The sequence below is a fragment of the Ruditapes philippinarum genome, unplaced genomic scaffold (genome assembly GCF_026571515.1).
Source record: "Ruditapes philippinarum isolate M1 unplaced genomic scaffold, ASM2657151v2 ctg488_1_1_1_1, whole genome shotgun sequence".
Classification (NCBI taxonomy): domain Eukaryota; kingdom Metazoa; phylum Mollusca; class Bivalvia; order Venerida; family Veneridae; genus Ruditapes; species Ruditapes philippinarum.
In genome coordinates, this window is record NW_026853285.1 from 397390 (window position 1) to 418980 (window position 21591).

A 21591-nucleotide genomic window follows, 5' to 3' on the forward strand; every position below is an offset into this window, starting at 1 on the left:
ATCTTGAATCACTATTGCTAGTGACCAAAATCAAAAGTTGGTTCAGTCATATGACTAAAAAAATTAAAACAATGATATTTGCATTAAGTGGATTTATTATTAATCTTACGCACAATGTTACATATCGTTCAATCTATGTATTACACGCTTTATCATATCACGTTTACAAGGAAAATACTCTTACGCTCAATGCAGTTTTAAATATTTTTTTATCAATTCTCTATTTTATTATATACTTATAAATTAAATATTGAGAAATATTGATGAAATAAAATGCGTAATTTAATTTTCCGTATTTTCACTGTTAAAATTTATTTTTCACTGCAGTAAAACATATTTTCCGTATTTTCACTGGTGTCTTGCCGGATTACTTTCTTTAAAATTCGACCAGTACACATAATTTAAGGGAAAGTCTTTCAAACTGCAATTCAAAAGAGAAAAATTTGTATATAATAAACAGAAAATTTAAGTTTTTCCTATAAATACATGATTTTTTTTCATCGAGTGTTATGAAAATAAATAGTTCATGATTGGCGGTAGCCACGAGTGAAATATGATACTTTTCATGCCAGAATATTAGCATGTTAGAATGGAAATAAATAAAAACTTTTCTTGCAAATGCACGCTTAATCGTTCAAATGCGCTGGAATTAATCATTCAAGCCTAACGACCTTCGTGGTTATATCCCTGTGCATTTGAACTCGAACAGTACATTATTCAAAATTAATGCACTTAAAGTTTATATATATATATCACCTAGATATATATTTAATGTCAAGATGTATTTATAATGATATAAATTCAGATAATTTGACAGGAGTATTCCAACTGACGGATATATGTACCATGTTGAATGATGTATCTTCCTCGGTCATTAAACATACAGAATCAAATCCGTTTAATAGTTTCATATTTTTTCTGAACATTGCTAAATCAATCAAAATCAGTAAGATGATCATTTTGAGATGTTTTCAGATATAAAACAGATACAAATGTATGACATTGGTGTACGTACGTGAAAATATCTCCAGGCTAATAGTATGATAATTTATTCATCACGTGATTGTTAACTCGCTTTTTTATCACATTAAACTGTCCTGTTATAGTTCATTTTTCAGAAATCTTTGATACTGTCTTATGATTTCATATGTCATTTTTACTTACACAAACATTTAATGTATAAATTTCTTCATGTACGTATTTTGTCACAAAACTCTAGTATACAGAAAACAAAACGGTACTTCAAAGGGGGATAAAACTAAAAAAAAAACAAAAAAACTTCTGCCTTATAAATGTTCAAACTCAAATTGTTTCAGTAATACATAGCTCTGAAACATAACTGCTGGCAGAAAATAACAACTTTTTATAAGTAAAATTTGCTTCGAATGCTGAAAGCTTTGGTGGAAACATTACATCGGAAACGGTCTTCAACATTGCGTTTAGCATGCGAATAAGGAAACTTTAATCTGAGGTCCAAAACGTTATCCGTATAACATTGATGCCAAACATGTTCAGTGTCTCATCATAATCAATTTAAGTAAGTATGACTCTTTATCAAAGGCAGCCATTTTAACATCGTTTGTTATGAATAAAAAACTCATATTTATTTTAGGACCTATTTCACATATGTTTCTCTGTTGCCGTCAGAAGCCTCAGCTATTTATTTCATCATCAAAAATTATCTGGTTATGTTTGTCAAAACGGTTCAATGACATGTAAATTGAATTCGAACCGCGTCACGCACCTATAACTAAGTAATGTATTACTAAGCGCTGTGCATTTAAAAACTGCGTAGCAAATAGGTGTATTCGTAAACAACTTTTATCTTAAGGGTAAAATTAAATAAAAAGGTGTTGTTTTTTTTCGTTTTTTTTTTCACTTAACATGATAAAATTCTATATGATTCACTCGCCGCTTCGGTTCGTGAAAATATATGAAATTTTATCATATTTCGTAAAAATGTATTTCATAGTTCACTCAAACGAAAAAAATATCCTCTAATTATTAGCATTTACAGTGGTTGTCTTATCAGATTTAACTCTAATTGGAAAATACCTTATATAGTTAAACAACAACTTGCATAAAGTGAATTAAGCAAGATGATGACCACAGTGGTTATCATAAAACAAAAACAATTATACAGTCCATCATTTTGTTATGTTTGTTTGTAAATTTCATGCTTGTTATGACTTCTGTTCGTAATACCAAGACATAGGTTTTAAGTCTCTTCACATAAAAAACGTAAGGCGAATTCATCTGAATTATTTGTTTCTCCTTTGCAAACATAGTAAGAGAGCGGTCAAGATCCGAACGCTGTTCACATTTGTATCATTTTTTTTTCATTTTTAAAACAGATCAACTATCATATTGTGACAAACATTCATTATTAACAATTTTACAACTACTGTATGATAGTTCTGTAATACCCGTGCGTCACATACGAATTTTTGTCTTTTTTCACAACGTTGTTTTTAAAATGATCCAGCAGCAATAATCTTGTTTTTTCCAGATACTCTCCATGTGCACGTGATCTTTTTCGTGTGTTTTCTTTAATTTGGCTAATTAGTGAGACCATTGTTTAACTCTTGACTACACGAAACAATCAGTTAATTCACCGGCAAATTTCGGTCAAAACAGCATGGACATAGTCTACACCAAAATGATATTGAAAGGATTATATCGGGCAGTAACACGTCATTCATTCACTGAATTGCGCAAATGATGTCACTGCTCTGTTTCTCTGGCTTGACACGCATATGAAAATAGAGAACAAAATCTCTAAAGAACGCCCACAACGGCAAAATTGAAAATCTGATTAAGCCTGTTCATGGTCGGGACTGGACAGTGCAGTTATCGTCCACGCCTCTAGCACCGGCTAATGCAGAATTGAATATTTAAACAAGAAAAATGTGAAAATTTGAATTTGTAAAGATTCGCAGATATTAAAACTTCGTGACATAAAAATTGCGGACTTTTGAACATTCTATCATGTTAAGCGTCCTTCTGTCCGGAGACCGCAGGGTATTGGTACGCGTTCTACTTTTGAGGCATGGAGGAGCACGTGACCAGTTTTCGGGACATGGAGGAGCATGTGATCTGTAAACCGTACACGATTGGTTAATTGACCTTTTCGATAACCTGGCTAAATACCGTTTGTCGTTACTTTACGGAATTACCTCTAAGGAATTAGTCAGAATTAAACCTAATTAAGAACAAAAACCTATTACGTGATATTCCTAATTTTCTATTTAAGGTGGAAAAACTTGAATGATTTATTTGAAAATTATCATTGTTTCTTTAATATATGTATCTCAAATTTTACAAACAATAAATTGTTTACACTGAAAATCTACAAAATTAAAATATTCGTAGTGGCATCTGCCATAATAGATAGAATTATTTTCTGCGTAAACTTGTGTGTTTACTTTTTTTTTTTTTTTTTTTTTTTTTTTTTTTTGCTTTTAATTATTCATAATATGGTAGGCCTATTTAATCATTTTCTTAAAAAGAAATAATTGTTTTATGTTCGACCTTCTCCGGTTACCAACGGTCACCAGTTTCGAAAGACCTTCTTCTATGTTGATCGATTATTGTCAACTATATTCCTGATATAAACGTTTATTTATTCCCCTCTGCCAAAACGGTGTTGAAAATAGTTAAATGAAATATCTTTATATCATGAAAAATGTTCCCCGCAGGAAACCATTTTACTTGTTATTGATATTGATAGCCGAGGACAGACGATCAGGCATGGGCTCTTTACTGAGGTAAACTAATTGGAAGACTTAAAACCGAAAAGTGTGTATAAACATTCATTATCTGACATGTATTCTAATGGCAACAGTTCTTAAATGAAAAGGTAAAGACTCAAAATGAGTATGAGTATGTAAGGCAGCACCAAATGCTACAGTAATAGTGGAGTTCAAACTTCAAACTTCAGTTCAAACTTATGTTCAAATATAACGATCAGTAAGTTCATTTAAGCAATGTTCCTTAATCAAGTAAATTTTATACTTAGTCTAATCATTTTCTTATCAATGCTTTTGATAGCAGGCTTTATATTGCTAACTATGTTAGGTGCGTAAAATTGTAATAAAAGAGTTTAATGTAAAATTTTATCCACTAATTACGATTTAACGGCTGAAGTGAAACGATGGTAGCGAAAATCGGCAACAAAGATAAAATGGACAAGAAAGCTAATTCAAAATGTTTCCATATTAATTATAAATATGAAAAGTAGCATTATTATAAATTAAATACTGACATGACAAAAATGCAGAAAAACAATTTGCTCATTTCTTAGTTTTGTTCTAAAACAAATATCAATCATATACTTATATGCAACTTTATAAATTGCGTAATTACATGTAAACTGAAACATATATTTCAAAATTTTTATAAGCAATCACAACATAATAATTTTAACAAAAGTTCAAAAACCTTTAGCTGTCAAGTACTTGAAATATCGAGGGATTATTTTTACGTTTATGGATCGGTGATTGTCTGAATTTAATAAAGATATATTATTTCTGTTGGCATATATGATCTAGTTTGCTGACACAAAGGTTTTATATTTACTCCAACGTTTACAATCAAAGCAAACAGCAGTCCCTGTGAAAGTGATAAAAGTCCAGATTTGTATACGCCGGCAATGGTTCAAGGTTATACAGTATGATTTATCTCTATCAGTCAGGCAACAGCTGAGCAATTTGTACGTCACATTCATTCATATCCGATACTTATCAATCTTATTTACAGTGCAACAGATATCTAGCTTATCCTAGCGGATTTCAGAATATGAAATAGTTTCATATGTGTTTTTGTTAAGTACTGTCTATTTAGATTCCATGCCCTGATGCCCCCGAGACATATTTACGAATAAACTTTGACACCTCTCCTACACTCACATAGCTTGATTGAAAATGTCTGTAGAAATTATTACTTTGCCATGTTTTTCTTTGTAAATCTGATTTACCATTAGTAAACGGTCAATGGGACAAACGGTTTTTGACAAACGACATATTCTTAAATTAATTTTGAAGAAAAATGTTGTCTTAAATATTTATAAAAACATCGTAATATAGTAATTAAGCAATATTCTAGATGTAAGTGCGTGGTATGAATCATATTGCAAATGTGATTTTCAGGTATATTAACATTCTTTTCAAATCAAAATGAATCGAGCATTTGTATGTATTTATTTGTATTTACCACTCAAATCCTTTTTATATGCTTATATATGTATTAAGTTGTATCTGGCATAGAATATTGAAAGTACTTTATGTGATTGACGTGATAGAAAATAGAATATCTTTTATTATGGCATTCCCTGTCAGTTTACCCGATAATTTATACTTATCTGCTCATAAATACTATTTTACTGCTCATTCATAAGCATGTTTCTGTCTTATAAGCATGTTTCTGTGATACATTGTACAGACGCATTTTAAAGTGGCTGGCGAGATACTGTGGCCATGTAATGTCAAATTGTCGTAAAATATATTTTCTAAGTGTACTTTGTGAGCAATACCACATTACTCTAATGTCTTGATCTAAGTTTTGACGCTCGCACAAGTTTTCATGTAGATTAAAATGTATGATTTTTTGTGGATGACCAGCACCTTAGGCTGTAGGCCAATTCTTTCATAAAGTGGATGTACCCGTCTGAATATAAACGACGTTAATCAAAATTTCAGTGGGTCTAAAACTTTATAACAGTAACACTTCTATTAACCAACATATTTAGTATTAATGATTTGTAACAAGAAAAAGAAATTTTCCATTTAAAAATTTTCAGATCATCAATTAGCCTTAATCTAAAATGTAAGGCAAAATGTAAACTTTGAACAGATAAATTTATTCTATAATTCTGTAGAAGTACACAATACAAGCATTAATTCATTGCGTGTGAAGCAGTACATTAAGTGCGGATGGCATCTTCTGGATAGTGTAGTGACAATTTTCTTAGATCATTATAATAGACAACAGCGCAACAGGAGATTGAATTCAATGACGTTTAACACACGATATAATTGTATCACAGACAATATGTTTACAGGAAGTTTGTTGTTCGAAAAAGTTAATACGTATGAAAAATATTTACTTCACAAAAATCAGTAAATATGAAAACATCAGGCAAAAAATAACCAATTCACAAGTGATTCACCTCTATATTCAACGGAAATAACTGATAAAAAATCAGTACAATTTTGATAAGTGGCACATACGCTGAAATAATCATCCACTATGAACTTTATAAAACGATGTACACATGGTTCTCAAAGTATTATTGGTCCATGAAAATAAGTTTGAAGTTACTTTTGATGAATGGCCATCTGGTGAATACAAGTTATGTTTTGTATTTGATATTTCACAAAATTACTTAGGTCTAAAATTTTATTGACAATGTAAGCGTTTTGTATAAACCTTATAATCGACGCTGGCACGTTAACTTGATATTTTTGAGTTTGCAAAGTGCACACGCGACAATCGTGACAGACACGCAACCCCTGTGACAATTGATGACTGTTTGTAAGCAATATTATTTGATGGTCTAATGCTGACAATTGAAATACCAGATTTTGTCTGAAAAGTTCAATTCATAACACTCAAAGTATATCACTACCGTGCCACTTAAAAAGGTTTGCCGAGCTAGAATTATTTTTTAATTCCATAAATTTTAACTTAATTGTAGTTGCATTTTGTTCCTACATTAAAGTATCATAATTAAAGTAAGGAAAAGTCAGGCCAATATGATGACTAATTGCACAACGTTAACCTATGACGTTATATTCTTTTCTATGCGTCTTTTTCCCTGCGCTCCAATGAAATTAATTGAAAATAATCGTTTTGCTAAAAAGACACAAAAAATAAAGTTTTTGTTATAGTGAATATACTATTTATCTCACAAAAAAGTGAAATTGTATGTCTTTATTCTCAGTGTGACAAACAGCATTACTACGAAAAACGTTAAACATTTTTATAATCTATATATCTAGTTCAAAAGTATTTCAAAGAAAGGAATACAATTGCAGTCCATCTTTATGATAGTTACAGAACTGAATGAGCTTGGACCCATTAGATATTTACTTATGTTTTAAATAAACACTCATGTAAAGTGACATCATTCTCATTTTTCTACTTTCAAGATGAGCTATATTTCGAAAGATTGGCTATTATAACAGTTATTCACTAAATTGGACACCGATAAAAACTGCCTAAAATATAAAAAGCACTGTGCCACTCTTTTTACTGATAAAGTACGTAGGACATCACAACAAATGTTTATGGGTCACGTGAAAAACTGATTATTTTTGCGATGCAAAATATACATGCACAATATAAAACAATTATGGCAAAATGTTAAGTTTTTTTTCTTTATTTTATTTTACTTTTACCTGTACACACCCGAATTGTCATAATGCCGTTTTAATGTCTTAATGTAACAAAAACAGAATACTTAAAAGATCCTGTATGGTTTAATATCATAAATATGATGCTCAAATTAAGATTTATCAATTTTGTAAGTTCCATAAAAGCATTATTTATAAAGAAATTACCGAATTTAACATTTAATGTAAATAAAGAGAGATAAAAAAAATATTTTCTATAAAGATTCAGTTAAATTTTTCAATAAGAAATGAATGCGTATATTTTAATGATTACAAATAATATGTACAAATATTTTACATATTCTTCGATGTTTGAAAAATTGCTTTATAAGAATAATTATAAACATATATATTATTTCATTTAAGTGTGGTATGCAACCTCAATTACAACATACAGGATCTTAATGTTAAACATGAACTTAACAAGAACTTAAGATATTTTCTCATTTTCTATGCTTATCGTTACATATCGCTCAATCTGTGAATGATAGAGGTAACCATATAATACATACTTTAAGTCAAGATGTATTTGTGATGATGTGACTAGAAACTAAACTTGACAAGAGTATTTCACTTTGCGAATATGAGGGCTGTATTGAACGATATTTCTCCCGAAGTCATTATTCATACAGAATCAAATCTGTTTAATAGTTTGATATTTTTTCTGAACATTGCTTAATCAATCATAATCAGAAAGATGTTCATTAGAAGAAGTTTTCAGATATGAAACAGATAAAAAGGTATGGCATTAATACATCATGTTTATGCGGAAGAATATCTTTGAATAATTCTATTGTTAAGAACGTAGTCTGAATGAATTATTTTTTAAACTGTACAATTATACTTCATTTAAAGAAAAGATTGATATATTTATATTATCTTATAAATTACTGACAATGTGCAATGTATGTTTAAGGTCAACTAAAGTAATAAATAAACATCAAAAATATTTGTTTGATAAAGCATTAGTAAACAGACTTAATTAGCAAAACGTTTAATCGTCATATTCAAAGATATACTATGCTCAAATTTGATATTCGAAATTATTGATAATTGCTGCACAGTCTCTTTGTATATATAAAATGTTTAAACATGGTTTGTCTTCACACAAAGATGACATAGTGTGTTTATATTCTATACACTATATCCAGGTACAAGTTTGCGGACGGCAACGGGTACGGCAACGGCAACGCCGCCAGGACTATAACAATACTTCTTGCATATCAGACTGGCGTTTCCGTGAGTTTTACCCATGCCGGAAATTTCATCTGGCATGGGGGTGCCAGATGAGTCGCGTGCCAAACAACAACGTCATTTTAGCGCGCTTTATGAATGAACCGCGTTAAAATGACGTCGTTTTAGAAGGGAAATATGTGCTAAGGATGACGTCATTTCGTCGTTGTTATTTAAGTTGTAAGTTCATACGCTATTGTTAGAAAATAGTTATGGATGAAATGACTTTAATTTCCATGATCATATATCATATTGAGGTAAACTATTTTAAATATGAAATAATATGGCAGAATATGCAAGAAAAAATATCTAACATATGTTTGCGGTTCGGATCGGAATATCCGTCCCTCTGGAACCCGCCCATGGGCGGTAACTCGGCAAGCCTCGTTACGCCCAATGGGCGGGTCCCCTCGGGACGGATATTCCGGTCCGAACTGCAACATATGACAGATATTATTACTCTACTTTAAAAAAAGTCGGGCTAATAATGACGAGTTCTAGACGACCTTCAAACACCTTCGAATTTTTATTTGATTTATCTTTGAAAAATATTCCTATCTGTAGAATGTATTAGATAAATAGAGGAAATAATGCTTTTTCTCTGATTTAAATTATATACTAGTTCAAAGACAGTCACATTTAACCACTGGCCAATCATGTTATCCAGTAGTTTATAAGCTGGTTACATTTAAGGATTGGATAAAGTATTTTATTCCGCAAATATATCTAATTGGTAAATAGTAATTATCTGGTGGATAGTCAGATTTTAACCATGATTAACTCTATCCACTGTTTAAAGCAGTATAGATCTATCTGTTGTCTTGATTTCACGTCAGGAAGTCATAATTTTTTACAAATATACTAGTACACAAGAACCAGCCTATTGTGTGTGTATCAGTACAATTAGTGTACATTACAAATTCCTGATAGTATTATTATTATTATTATTGTTATTATTATTATTATTATTATTATTTCCTCCATAACTGAAGAGCATTTACATTATATATATTACAGATAGTACAAAGGATCATAACTTTGATAAGTTTAAGTTTATTTTTCAAATTCCATAAGGCCACATATATACAGTAAATATAAATACAAGATTTTTTTAGAATTATATAAATTAGTAAAGAAAAGGCATAATTATAATATGTACAAACATTTAGCTTTAGTTCATCACATTTGACAGACAAATATAAATATGTAAGAAAAAATTTAATATTAACTATAATTTTGTTTCGGATTACATTGCTATCAAAACAGTAAATGTGTAAGTTCCAACGGACAAATTCTGCAATGCCAGACTAAAATTTACTATTGATATATGAAAATCCAGTTTGACATAACTAGGAAAAATATTGTATATGTTAAAGAGTGGTGACGTAAAAGCATCTTCTCTATACATTATTATAGATCAATGATTGTCAGGCTAACTTAAAGTAAAAGTAAACGATGTTTGGCAACCTTTGATCAGACATGCATAAGACATAGTGCTGTTAAATACAAGTACCAGCGCTTGTTAACTGGCAGTAGAATTAGCAGTTATGGTACTAAAGTTTTGTTCAGAACTGCTGTTCTATTAATTTTCTTGTGGGATTAATTACTAGCAACAGTACTAACAACAGCGTTTTCATATATTTACCATAATATGCAAAAATAAGATACTGACAAACGACAAAACATTAGCATTCTTTTATTCTTTGTTCTTTTATGTCATACATTTATCAACAAGATATGTTTTGCCAGAATAAGTACATTTATTTGCTGGTCAGCTACTCCCTGTCCAAGTGTCAGTAATGGCTGTACCGGTAAAAGACAAAATAACTTTAGATTTTATGATAATTGTTTTCAATTTTATAGTCTCGTCTCATGCACGTTATCAATAACCCACATGACTCACAGAAAATTCGATTAATAGTTTTCGTAATGGATCGTAAACGTTCAATTAATAAAGAGTGGAACAGCACCATAAAATGACTTAAAGCAATATTTTATGTTATATCCTCATCATTTTTCATTATCAATCATTGGCCAATGGCCATTATAATAGTCAATCTTTTTAAAAGTCCATTATGCCTCAGAAACGGTTTCATATTTAAAAAAAAAAACTTTTTATTTTTGGTATCTTGTTCCAGTTTCCAAATTATTAGTCATTTTACACATATTCGTACATTTGTATGGAAGTCAAAATAATACTATTCTTTACGACATATGAGCGCTACTTTCTACAGTTGTAAAACATCTAAAATGCTTTTTTTAAAATACGGTTTTCTTAGGCATAATACGTATGCCTCTTAACATATAGCTAATTTATCTCAACTCGACAGCGAAAAGTCACTTTTAACCTTTTTCATATTTCTTTCAAAAATATTAACTAATTCATAAGAAATTAAATATATATGAGATTTAAAAGTTTACTTTTTCGGAAAGAATTTGCATTTATATGAAAACCAAATGCCTCGGTACTGAATTACAATTTGGATCAAAACCATTGATAGATATAAATACCAATTATGCATATGTGAAACAATGCAGATATACATGACAGCCGAATTGCAAATTGACATGTTCATGAATCGCATTTTTAATTGTTTTCTAATGTTTTTGCTTTGCTTTTCTCAGTTCAGCTCACGACAATACCTAGCGTTATTATTTCTGGACATTCGTAATAGTTTTGTAAAACATTATAAATCAACAGTGGCACGCACAGTTCTGTTTTGTGTCTGGCCACGCGACAACAGTGACGAACACGCAACACCTTTCATAATAATAGATATCTGCTTCATAAATATGCAAAGATATAAGTAATAAAAAGTTGCTTTGACATATGTTTTAGACACTGACTTTTTCATTAATCACCATTGCTTCTGCTGTTTGTTTTATATATTACATAATTATGCCATCATATGATGGCTAAAGACTTTGAAGATGTGTCACAATTATATTAATAGTTTTAGGTAAAAAAACTGATAACTTTGTTGTCATACTGTTGATATTGTCTGTGAATTCATTCTGGAATTTGTACATATATTTCGTTTCAATAAATTGAAATTGAAATCTAGTTAAAGATAAAAAAGAAGATAAAATACATTGTAACAAATGACATGGGTTCAAATTACTGGAGTCTAATTACTGGAGACTATACATCTCTTAACTGCAGTAGGGGATGTGGTTTAACCCAATGTGTTGCTTTAAGTTTGTGAAATTGTGTTGGTGCGCCGTAAAACCAAACAAAACCAAACACTGCTTCAAAGAGGGTAATGACTGTGTTACGAAGGTTAATGACTTGTCTCCAGTTCAGGTATAACTATTTTAAACTTCCTCGGAATTGATGCTTCAAAGTGAATTTCATTTGATTGAAACGTAAGGGTTCAGATTGATTTTTCTGTATCCATTCAATTAGTACCGTAGATGTGGGTGATATCTGATTATCTGTATTGCCTATCTAATGAACAACATGGCAGAGGAGAAAATAATTATATCAGACAAAAATAGGTAGTTTAATGTGTTTTTAATAAACAAGTGTTAGAAATATATTACTATTATTGAAAGTTAAAGGAACAAAATATGCAATAAAATGCAAATTATTATTCAGCCATACATTCTGATGCAATTAAAGTTGATTCTAGTTGAAATGCAATTACAGTAGAAAATTCATGTATGATTAACATCAATTGATCTTACACTACATATTGTAAGTTTTGATTTGTTTACTCTGTTTACAATGTTTTCCTATCTAAAATGGTTAAACATGTGTATTTAAAAGTGCAATCTATAGCTGTTACATTGGCTGCTTACATGCTATTTTGAACTCCAGTGTAGTAAGTACACGTTTTCTTCCGAGATTGGAAATGGGGCTTTAAGGGTTTATGCATCAGACTTGCAGCCACCGCTTATCAAGAGGAGACTAAATGGTTTTAATTAATATAGTCTTTGCATTTTTTTGAGCTCCAGCAGGTAAGGTGGTTTTAACCCCAGGCGTTGTTTTAACTTTGTAACACCCGAGGTTTTGTAACACCCGAGGTTTTGTAACACTCATATTTCATGATTCGGCGCCATATGATCTTAATTTTGTTGTTTCGCCGTAAAACCAAAACAAACAAAAAAACTGGATGCTTTGATTGTACATGTATAACATCAGTGTCAATGTTCTATAGAACCTCCTTCAAAAAGACAGAACGTACGACAAGTGAATATTCATTGAAAGTATTGTTGAAAACTAAAAGTGCAAACGAATTACTTACAGTGACAATGCCATATACATCTAAAACGCGTCCTTTATTGGCTAGTAAAGGATTAACGTAAATGCCCGATATTTCCGATTAAGAATTAATTACTTTAACAACATCCGGTAAAAGGAAACCCTCGGACAGTTTATCTAGAGGTACAAGGCATGTATTTCGCTAATTATTTCTAAGGTTATTTTCATTTTATTTGTAGAAGAAATTACTTTTACACTAATACATCATTGCCTTTCGTGGAACAATGATTTTATGCCTCCACTGACTAAAAACATGGGAAGAATACTGCGTTCGTATTGTATGATCAAACGGAGAGAAGTAATAATTCTAAATTTGTGAAATTTGGTATTGACAATGCACATTTACAAAAAATGACCACTAGCTATTAATTATGAGGTCAGAGAAGAAAAGGTATAGGTAATAGGTGTATTATTGCAATAACCATAAAAAAACTTATCCGACCAATAACAAACACAGACTTTTCGCATAACTGAAGTAATTCTAAGAATTTATATACATACTAGGTATTATATAACAATGTATTTTAACGTATTAAGTACCGATTTCCCGGTACAGATTACAAACAAGTACATTTGTATAAAATTAAATTCGTTTTCAATTTCTTGCGTATTACAAAGCTGACATGTGCGCTCATGTCGTTCAAGTCTGTTTTTACCATATCTACCAAATTCTTTTCTTAAATTATGCGCAGATATTCTAAGACGGGTGGATTTAGTATTTATACAAGATACAAGATACAAGAAACTTTATTTTAAGTCGGTTTAAGACACACATTTAACAATGATATTATTAGAATTAAGCAACATTAACCAATACTTTAGTATATTAACATATCTATTTACATAAAGCGGATATCTTCCAAGGTCACTATGAAATGCTGTATTACCAGAGCTTGTTTTCACACCAAGAAATAACTTACAAAATTTCAGATGTTATCTCGCGATATCTTTGTAAATCCCCAGACTGGAGAAGCATAATATATGATAGAACTGACAAAAGCAGCATATACTTGCAAGGAAACAGAAGAAGATATTTTCATACTTATTTATATTACATATTAAGACATTCATTGCCTTCAAAGCTTTACCAGTAAGATAGATGAGTGACGCAATGGACGAGTGGTTAAGGCCTAGGACTAGTAATCTAATGATCGCTAGCCGCATGGGTTCAAACCCCGTCAGGGGCAAGTCGTTGTTTCCTTGAGCAAGAAACTTTACACTCATTGTTCAGTACTGGTTGATTCCAGGAACGGATTCGAAAGTGTGTCTATAAGCTTATAGCTTCCTACACAATCGAACTAAAATAAATTCTATATAAACCAAAGCTTTACCAACAAGATATTGGTTGTGGAGAACAAAGGACCCAGGATAATTAAATACTATACATATTACGTTTAGCGCGGAGGAAGGTAGTCTAGTACTGGTGTAACTCTCCAGGAACGATGGTTAGGAAACTACCCGCCTATATGACTGAAATACTGTTGGAAAAATGCGTAAAAGGAAACAAACAAACAAACACCTAAATAATTAAAATCGTCCAACTTCCAAAGCTTCGTTATTATTAAAACAACGTTCATGAGGAAGTACCGGTCCTCTATTCCAAAAAAAAAAACCCAACTATTTTAGTTTTGACTGTATTCACCTCTAAGCCCAATACTCATTTTTACTGTCAAGATTAGATCAATTATTTGGACACTTCAAAAAATTGACTATTTTACTGGTGTTTGAGAAATAAGTAATAATTACAAATGTTTATAATACAATAAAGAAAAATCCTAAAATATTAACAAAAACTGCCCACTATTTTTATAACCTGAAAATTACCGATAATTTCCAAAGGATATTTATAGATATTTTATGTGTTATATAAGTGGGTTATAGATTACTCAGGTTTTATTATAAATTTGGAAACAAATATGACAAAATGTAAAGTTATTTTAGTTTTACATGAATTTTCCATTTACTTTTGGATGGGCATAGTGTCACTTAAAATTTGGTTTAGATAAAATTATATGTATGCGTTCTATATAGATACATGTATATTAGACAATATATTTCTGCGTACATAAACGTGAGAACCGTAAATACTAACTTTCTTTACATAATTTTCTTCGCGTGATTTTCTGCACGCGGTGACGAGAGAAAGTAAGAAACTGCGACTTATATGGAATCGCATGTTACAGAGTTATTGCTTTCTTAGTAATAAAGAACTGCGATCGAAATATTCTAGCAAAGTTGTGATTAACAATTATGTCAAGAAGTCGGACAATTTTACAGGCACTTTTTATCAATAAACATTCTGTTTTCTAATTCCAACGTGATATGCTAACCATTACAACTGTTGAGGTCGATTTTATCTTTTAAAACTATGTTTTGAATTAAAAATAATACCACTGTGTTCTAAGGTAAAATCATATAAACATACTCAGCCCTACGTAATTAAAACACCTTAAATAATACAAACAATTAAATTTAGTGTCATTTAAGACGCATTTGGCTTTCAAAAGAGCAGTTTGAGAATTGATTAGGTTAAGAGATAACGTAGCTACATTTCATTTAGGATAGGTGATATAATCCTCTTTTAAAGATAACATTACTGTTCTTTTCTAAGACATGAATATAGCAATGCTAGGGTTATTCCCGTAAATTATGACTTTTTGTGATCGTCAAAGGCGTTTCTTTTCTTTTTTTTTACAATGTACATTGCGGTGTGGTTTCTTTTAATTGTGATAGAAAACACGCAATATTGACATATTTGTGAAAATAAATTTGCTCCCAACATTTTCTTAATTTATTGAAAACAAAGCATTTACCTGAGATATTTCATATGCTGTTTAAATGCTCTGACTCATGAACTTGTAATTCTATTATTTGTACAAAAACACATTGTTAAGTCATAGCTATATTTGCAGTATAGTTCATACACGTCTTTGCTAAATATACATTGAAACGTTGTAATAATACTGTATAGACGAATTGTTAAATAATAACTTTAGGTACGTGCGATATAGTTCATACAATAGTTATTTGCTGTTGTATCTTACTTTCTTATCATATCGAGTATTCATGTTGTCCACAGTCACACATTTTCTTAATTCAATACATTTACCTTTTCCACTGAATATCACTAAACACCCATCATTCAGGAACTTCTTCGATATAGAGTATCAGTAAAGAAGATAAATCATAATTTTTTTATTCCATTGCACTATTTCTTAAGTTTCATTCGGGCCCACGCCTGCATCGATTAAAATCAATACTAGCACTGACATTTGCAGCAAGAATTCGATTATTTGTCTCCAGTGAAGCTGTCTTTGTAAGAACGTGTAAGGAAGTATTCATGAATCAATTTCAAAGCTTTATTTGTCCTGATACATGTACATCTCAGGTGTGTTTCATGTAAGATCGTCGATCGCTATAAATTCAACCGCTAAAAAACTATGGGAGTCAGTCTTGCTCATTTATCTAGTATGTTGTATTTAACGGTGTTTATAATATTGAACAATAATTGAACCTGGCGTTTATTAAGTGCAACCCGACATATGTGAGTTTTTATCAAACACAACATTTTCATTTTTCTAAAACGTATTTTGACTCTATATTTGTTCTCACCTAAACATTCTCAAGGTTTGGCGAATTAGTGATTAGTAAAGCAACTATTATTTATTCAGTAAAGTATTACACTGTATAATAAAGTTTTATCATAAAAAACAACAAAAAACAAAACATCATAGGATTGAAAATTCAAACAAAATAAATAATAAATAAAATAATAGTATGTCCAATACATTATTAAAGTACTAGTATGTCCAATTGGTTTATCAATTTAAAATGGTATAACAATACGAAAAATTGGAAAAGCATTGTTGATAAATCATATAAACGTTTATCATACCATTATCATATACTCGCCCCACTTTTGCGTCTCCGTGAAAATGTTATTACGCAACAGTTATTGTGTCGTCGTTATTTGCGTAAAGACGCTCTAAATGTACGCGTTACACTAGAAGTGCGTTATTGTTTTTCTGTAATCAATTCTTTCATTATATTCTGTTTATATAATTGTAATCTTTTTATAATGACATCATTCCGCATGATAAACAATATTAATCTAGATATTTCTAGACATCATGTGATTACAAACAGAATATGTTGTTACGTTGCTGCCAGGTGATTAAAGGTTGCCAAAAATGTATTATAACCATTTGTTAAATGAGTGATATGTAGATAATTGAGTCGTATTAGCTGTCGGCTATGTCCGTTGAAAAACTTATTTTCTCTGAGATCAACGGGTATTTAACATGTTTAATGAACATATGTTTGGAATGTACACGATCATAATGTAGATATAGACAGGAAATGTTCGTTATTATATATAAATTGGGCTTTATACGTCAATTTGTCCATTTTATGTCAGTTAATCATGAGAAGAAAAAAAAAACATAACAGGAAGAATATAATTATAATGTATATAATAAAGAGTTATAGTTTTCTTCAAATAATTGACGTCTACAAGAAAAAAATATAAAGAGAAAATAAATTTTAAAAATTATAGAAAGATTTTTTCAAAAAAAAAGACAAAACTTGTTTCCTACGTAATATTTTTCTGTACCAGACATGTTATCATACAGATAAGAAGAAATTCATCCAAGAAGTCAAGGATTTGTACATCAGTCTTTGAACTTTGAGGCCTAGTAATGCTGGTTCGGAAATATAGCCCCGAGCTCCGATTATTCCATTTGTAGAGCAATAAAAAGTCTTCTGTTAAAGTTGGTGATTTCTGAGTATTCAAACAGAAATATAGCTCAGAGCTTTGATTATTCCATTGGTAGGACAATAAAGAGTCTTCTATTAGAGATAGTAATTTCTGAGTATTAAAACAGATTCGTTGCATCTTTTCACTACCTTGAATCGTTTTGTATGAATTAAAAATACACTTTTGTGATGGTTATAAAACTCTGTGTTCTATAATATTTAACTTAGTCATGAATACAAATGCTACTGTTATTGCAAAGTGCATACTTAATGTTTGAACATAACTTTAACTGAAGACGCTAGAACTGTATTTTTGTAAATAAAAAGCTCTACTACAGAATAATCGCACAAGACCTTTTCTAAATCGCTGATCCATAAAACCATACAATATTGGATTAATAAGTGTGTTAATGAAATATAGTCTCCAGAAAAAGAAAAACTGAACTGTCTGTAGTTTTGTCAAAGATTTTAACACTCCTTCGGTGTTTGCAACAGTACACACTAGTCCGAGGTATAACGACATTGTAACAATAAAAACAACAGATAAGACGAGCATAATAAATGTTTTCCTGCGCCTGACACTGAGCCGATTTCTTAAACACCTCGTTTGCCACATATTCATACGCCTTGATGATTTGTGTGGATAATCTGCATCCGATTCGGAATAAAAGTTTCTTCTATGAAATTTAATTCTTCGTTTAGATAACAATTCGGCCTGTGTTTGTTTTTCAGCTGATGCCAGGCCGTCATGATTTTCAGGAATCGCTTCAAGCTGTCGCCCAGATTTTTTTAAATTCGCTACATGATCGGACAGAAGTTTTCGTCTTATCGTTGATAACCCAGCTGGAAAGCTAAATCTCCGTTTAAGTGTATAAGGAGTAAACGAGTCATCACTTCCAAGGCAATGAGTGGAAAATTGAAAACTCACTTCGTCCTTTTCTAAAGCAGTTTGACTTTCTCCATTATTTGTACATTTATTTTCTTGCCTTAGCCCAATTAGTAGATTCTTTCCAGTGCATATATTTAATATAGCAGTTGTTAACATAATAAAGAACATTGGTGTCACAAACGCGCATAGCATGTAAACAAAAGGAACTAAATCATACGCGTAAGAGTCTGCTTTTTCACATATTCTTACTCTTATTGAACTATTTCCTTTATTGTAATCATATGACTGGATTCCCCAGAATACTGCTGTAGGGGACGATATGAATAAAGCGAACATTACACTGGCAAAACACAATCTAGCAGATGTTCTAACAGGAATCTGCCGTAATAAAGGATAACATATTTTCCTGTATCTATCGTAAGATAACAGAAATAGAAGTAGTCCTGTCGACCAAACAGTAAATACGTTGAAAAACGACTTGGCCTTGCACAGAGCGTTGGAAGGATAACTGTACCAGTTAGTCTGGGATACAATCTCTCCCGGGAGCGTCGTTAAGGCACTAGTCAGATCAATAAATGCCATATACAGCACAAAACATCGAAAACTACAAATCTTATACCACTTGTAGTAAACTATAAGAATAAATATATTTCCAAGCGTTCCAAGCAAAACTTCCACGGCAATTAATAATGTTACTGGAAGCACAGTTATAGTCATATCCTTTGAGAGGTCTTCAGCAATAACATATTGTTTTAACATACTTTCAGATATATTATAACTTTTAATAGAATCGTTGTATTGTTTTAGCAAGTGTTCCACTGCAGAATCCATGTTCATGCTTCGGACAGTTAATCTAATGCATACGTGTGAATAGCCGTTTTATATTGTTAAATCCATTTTATACTGTAAAATCCATTTCTGTAAGTTTAAAACAATTGTTCACCGCATTTTTCATGAGAATCATTATGTAAATGTATGTTGACAACACAGACACGTATTTACCACTTTAACCTATTTTTTCGTACACTAGTAAATTATTGTAAAGTGTAATACTCCAGTTAGATGTTGCTTTCTTTTGTATCATACAGTACGATATGTTTTGTATATTGTTATGCAAACTAGATCAACCTATTATATGTATTACTCAGTAAACCAAACACCCAAGTCAAATAGCTTCAATTTGAAATATTTTTGTATTACATCGGTGTGTCTTTAGTTTGATGTCATGTCTGAGTTAATTCATATCAATAACCAAGTTCTTAAAATCCGTTTAATTTTGTCATATTTGATCTTATTTAAAACAATTTATAACACGTGAAAATTTCTCCGTTTTATATGAAAACGACAAGGCAAATACTCGTGACCAAATTCCTGCTTATTTATCGCTCTAATTTGCAAGTACATCACATAATTTATCCTCAGTAATATATGTTAGTCCGTAACTTGTATTTTGTTGTCTCCATTCTAACACGACATTTAGTAAGACTATTTAATTGTTATATTATTGTTACCTCAGCTAAAACCGATACTGAATTTCAAACGTAAACTAGCAGCGGTTATACAAATTTATTTTGTAGCTTACGCAGTAGGTGGTTTTCTTTCTCCAATAAACAAATACATTTGTTGTTTCTTTGTAAGTATTTGCGATACTTTTTCTATTGGATCTTTAATGTTAGTTTATTTAGTTAATCTATTTTTAAGAATGTTTAAATCGTAATGTCCTATCGTTCAAAGAAGAAAAAATCATTATAATAATTGATGTTTTTAAATACATACAATGGTAGTAGTTTATAAAGTAAAACTTACAAAAGTCGGCTCTTTATTTTTAATGTTTATGCAAACATCTTATATTTAGAAGTACAGACAGAAGCGTCCTGGTGCCAATTTAACATCTTCTTTAAAAAATTATAACTCCTGTGTAGGAGATAAAAAAGCCTAATTAGGAGATTATAGCTCCTACGTAGGACTTGATAAGTGCTCTCCTACGTACGAGTGATAAACTTCTTATTAGGCTTTTTTGTGTACTACGTTGGAGTTACAAAGTTCTAAGTAGGGCCTTTTTAAGTTATTAACTCCTATTAGGGCTTTTTAAGTCCTACGTAGGAGTTATAGACTCCTAAATTAGGCTTTTATCCCTCCTACGTAGGAATTATTATTTTTATAGAACATGTTTTAAGAACACCAGGACGCTTCGTCAACTTTATATGCTTTATTCCTTTGTATTCCTTGTTTTAAAAGCACTCATACTTTGTTGCCAATATTTTTGAGGAGGCTTATCATTAAGTTCATATAATAAGTACACAAATGGTTGTCTTTGTTGTTGACATTTTTATTTTAAGAATACTGTGACTATTTTTAACAACTTATAGGCTAGATATAACAAAAATAACCGCTTTTGCGTCAAACAATTTTATTATGACGCAAGCTATTAGGGAAAAAAACAATTAGTTCATGCCCTTTATGTGATATTGTGCTAAAGTCTGCATCTTGGAAAATTCATATATTTTCTGTTTTCTTTAGGAATAAAATCATCTTCAAAATAATTTACTTTTTGAAACGCTTCAATCTCATTTTATCTTCTTCTTTTATGCTTGACACTAATAAAATGTGAAATTTTGATGATTTTAGTGGTAAATAACTTGTGAGTCAAAACGAACATAAATAATTTTTTAAAAAATCGTTAGCTAATTATAAGTAGGTTTTCTATCCTCCATCTGTATGCAAGAAAAAGAATATTTGAAATTGATAGCATTCTGAGATTGCAGCTGCCTAAATAATTACAATATGCGAAGAACACATTAATGAGAGAAATTTTCACGTGTTATAAATTGTTTTAAATTTGATCAAATATGTCAACATTAAACGGATTTAGGAATTTGGTTATTGATATGAATTAACTTAGACATGTCATCAAATAAAGACACACTGATGTAATACAAAAATATTTCAAATTGTAGCTATTTGACTTGGATTAACAGACTTGAGTGTTTGGTTTCCTGATTCTTTTAATCAGTCCAGAAGGTGTCGCATGCTATGTTGCAGCTATAAAAAGTTGCAAA

General features: G+C 30.7%; 1 protein-coding gene across 1 annotated transcript; it reads right to left on the bottom strand.

Moving 5' to 3' along the window:
• Nucleotides 1-17343: 17343 nt before the first annotated feature.
• Nucleotides 17344-19401, bottom strand: LOC132736377 (uncharacterized). Its single transcript, XM_060723495.1, has one exon. It carries the CDS (start codon nucleotides 19367-19369, stop codon nucleotides 17930-17932), a length of 1440 nt encoding a protein of 479 aa, XP_060579478.1. The 5' UTR covers nucleotides 19370-19401; the 3' UTR covers nucleotides 17344-17929.
• Between the last annotated feature and the right edge of the window lie 2190 nt (nucleotides 19402-21591).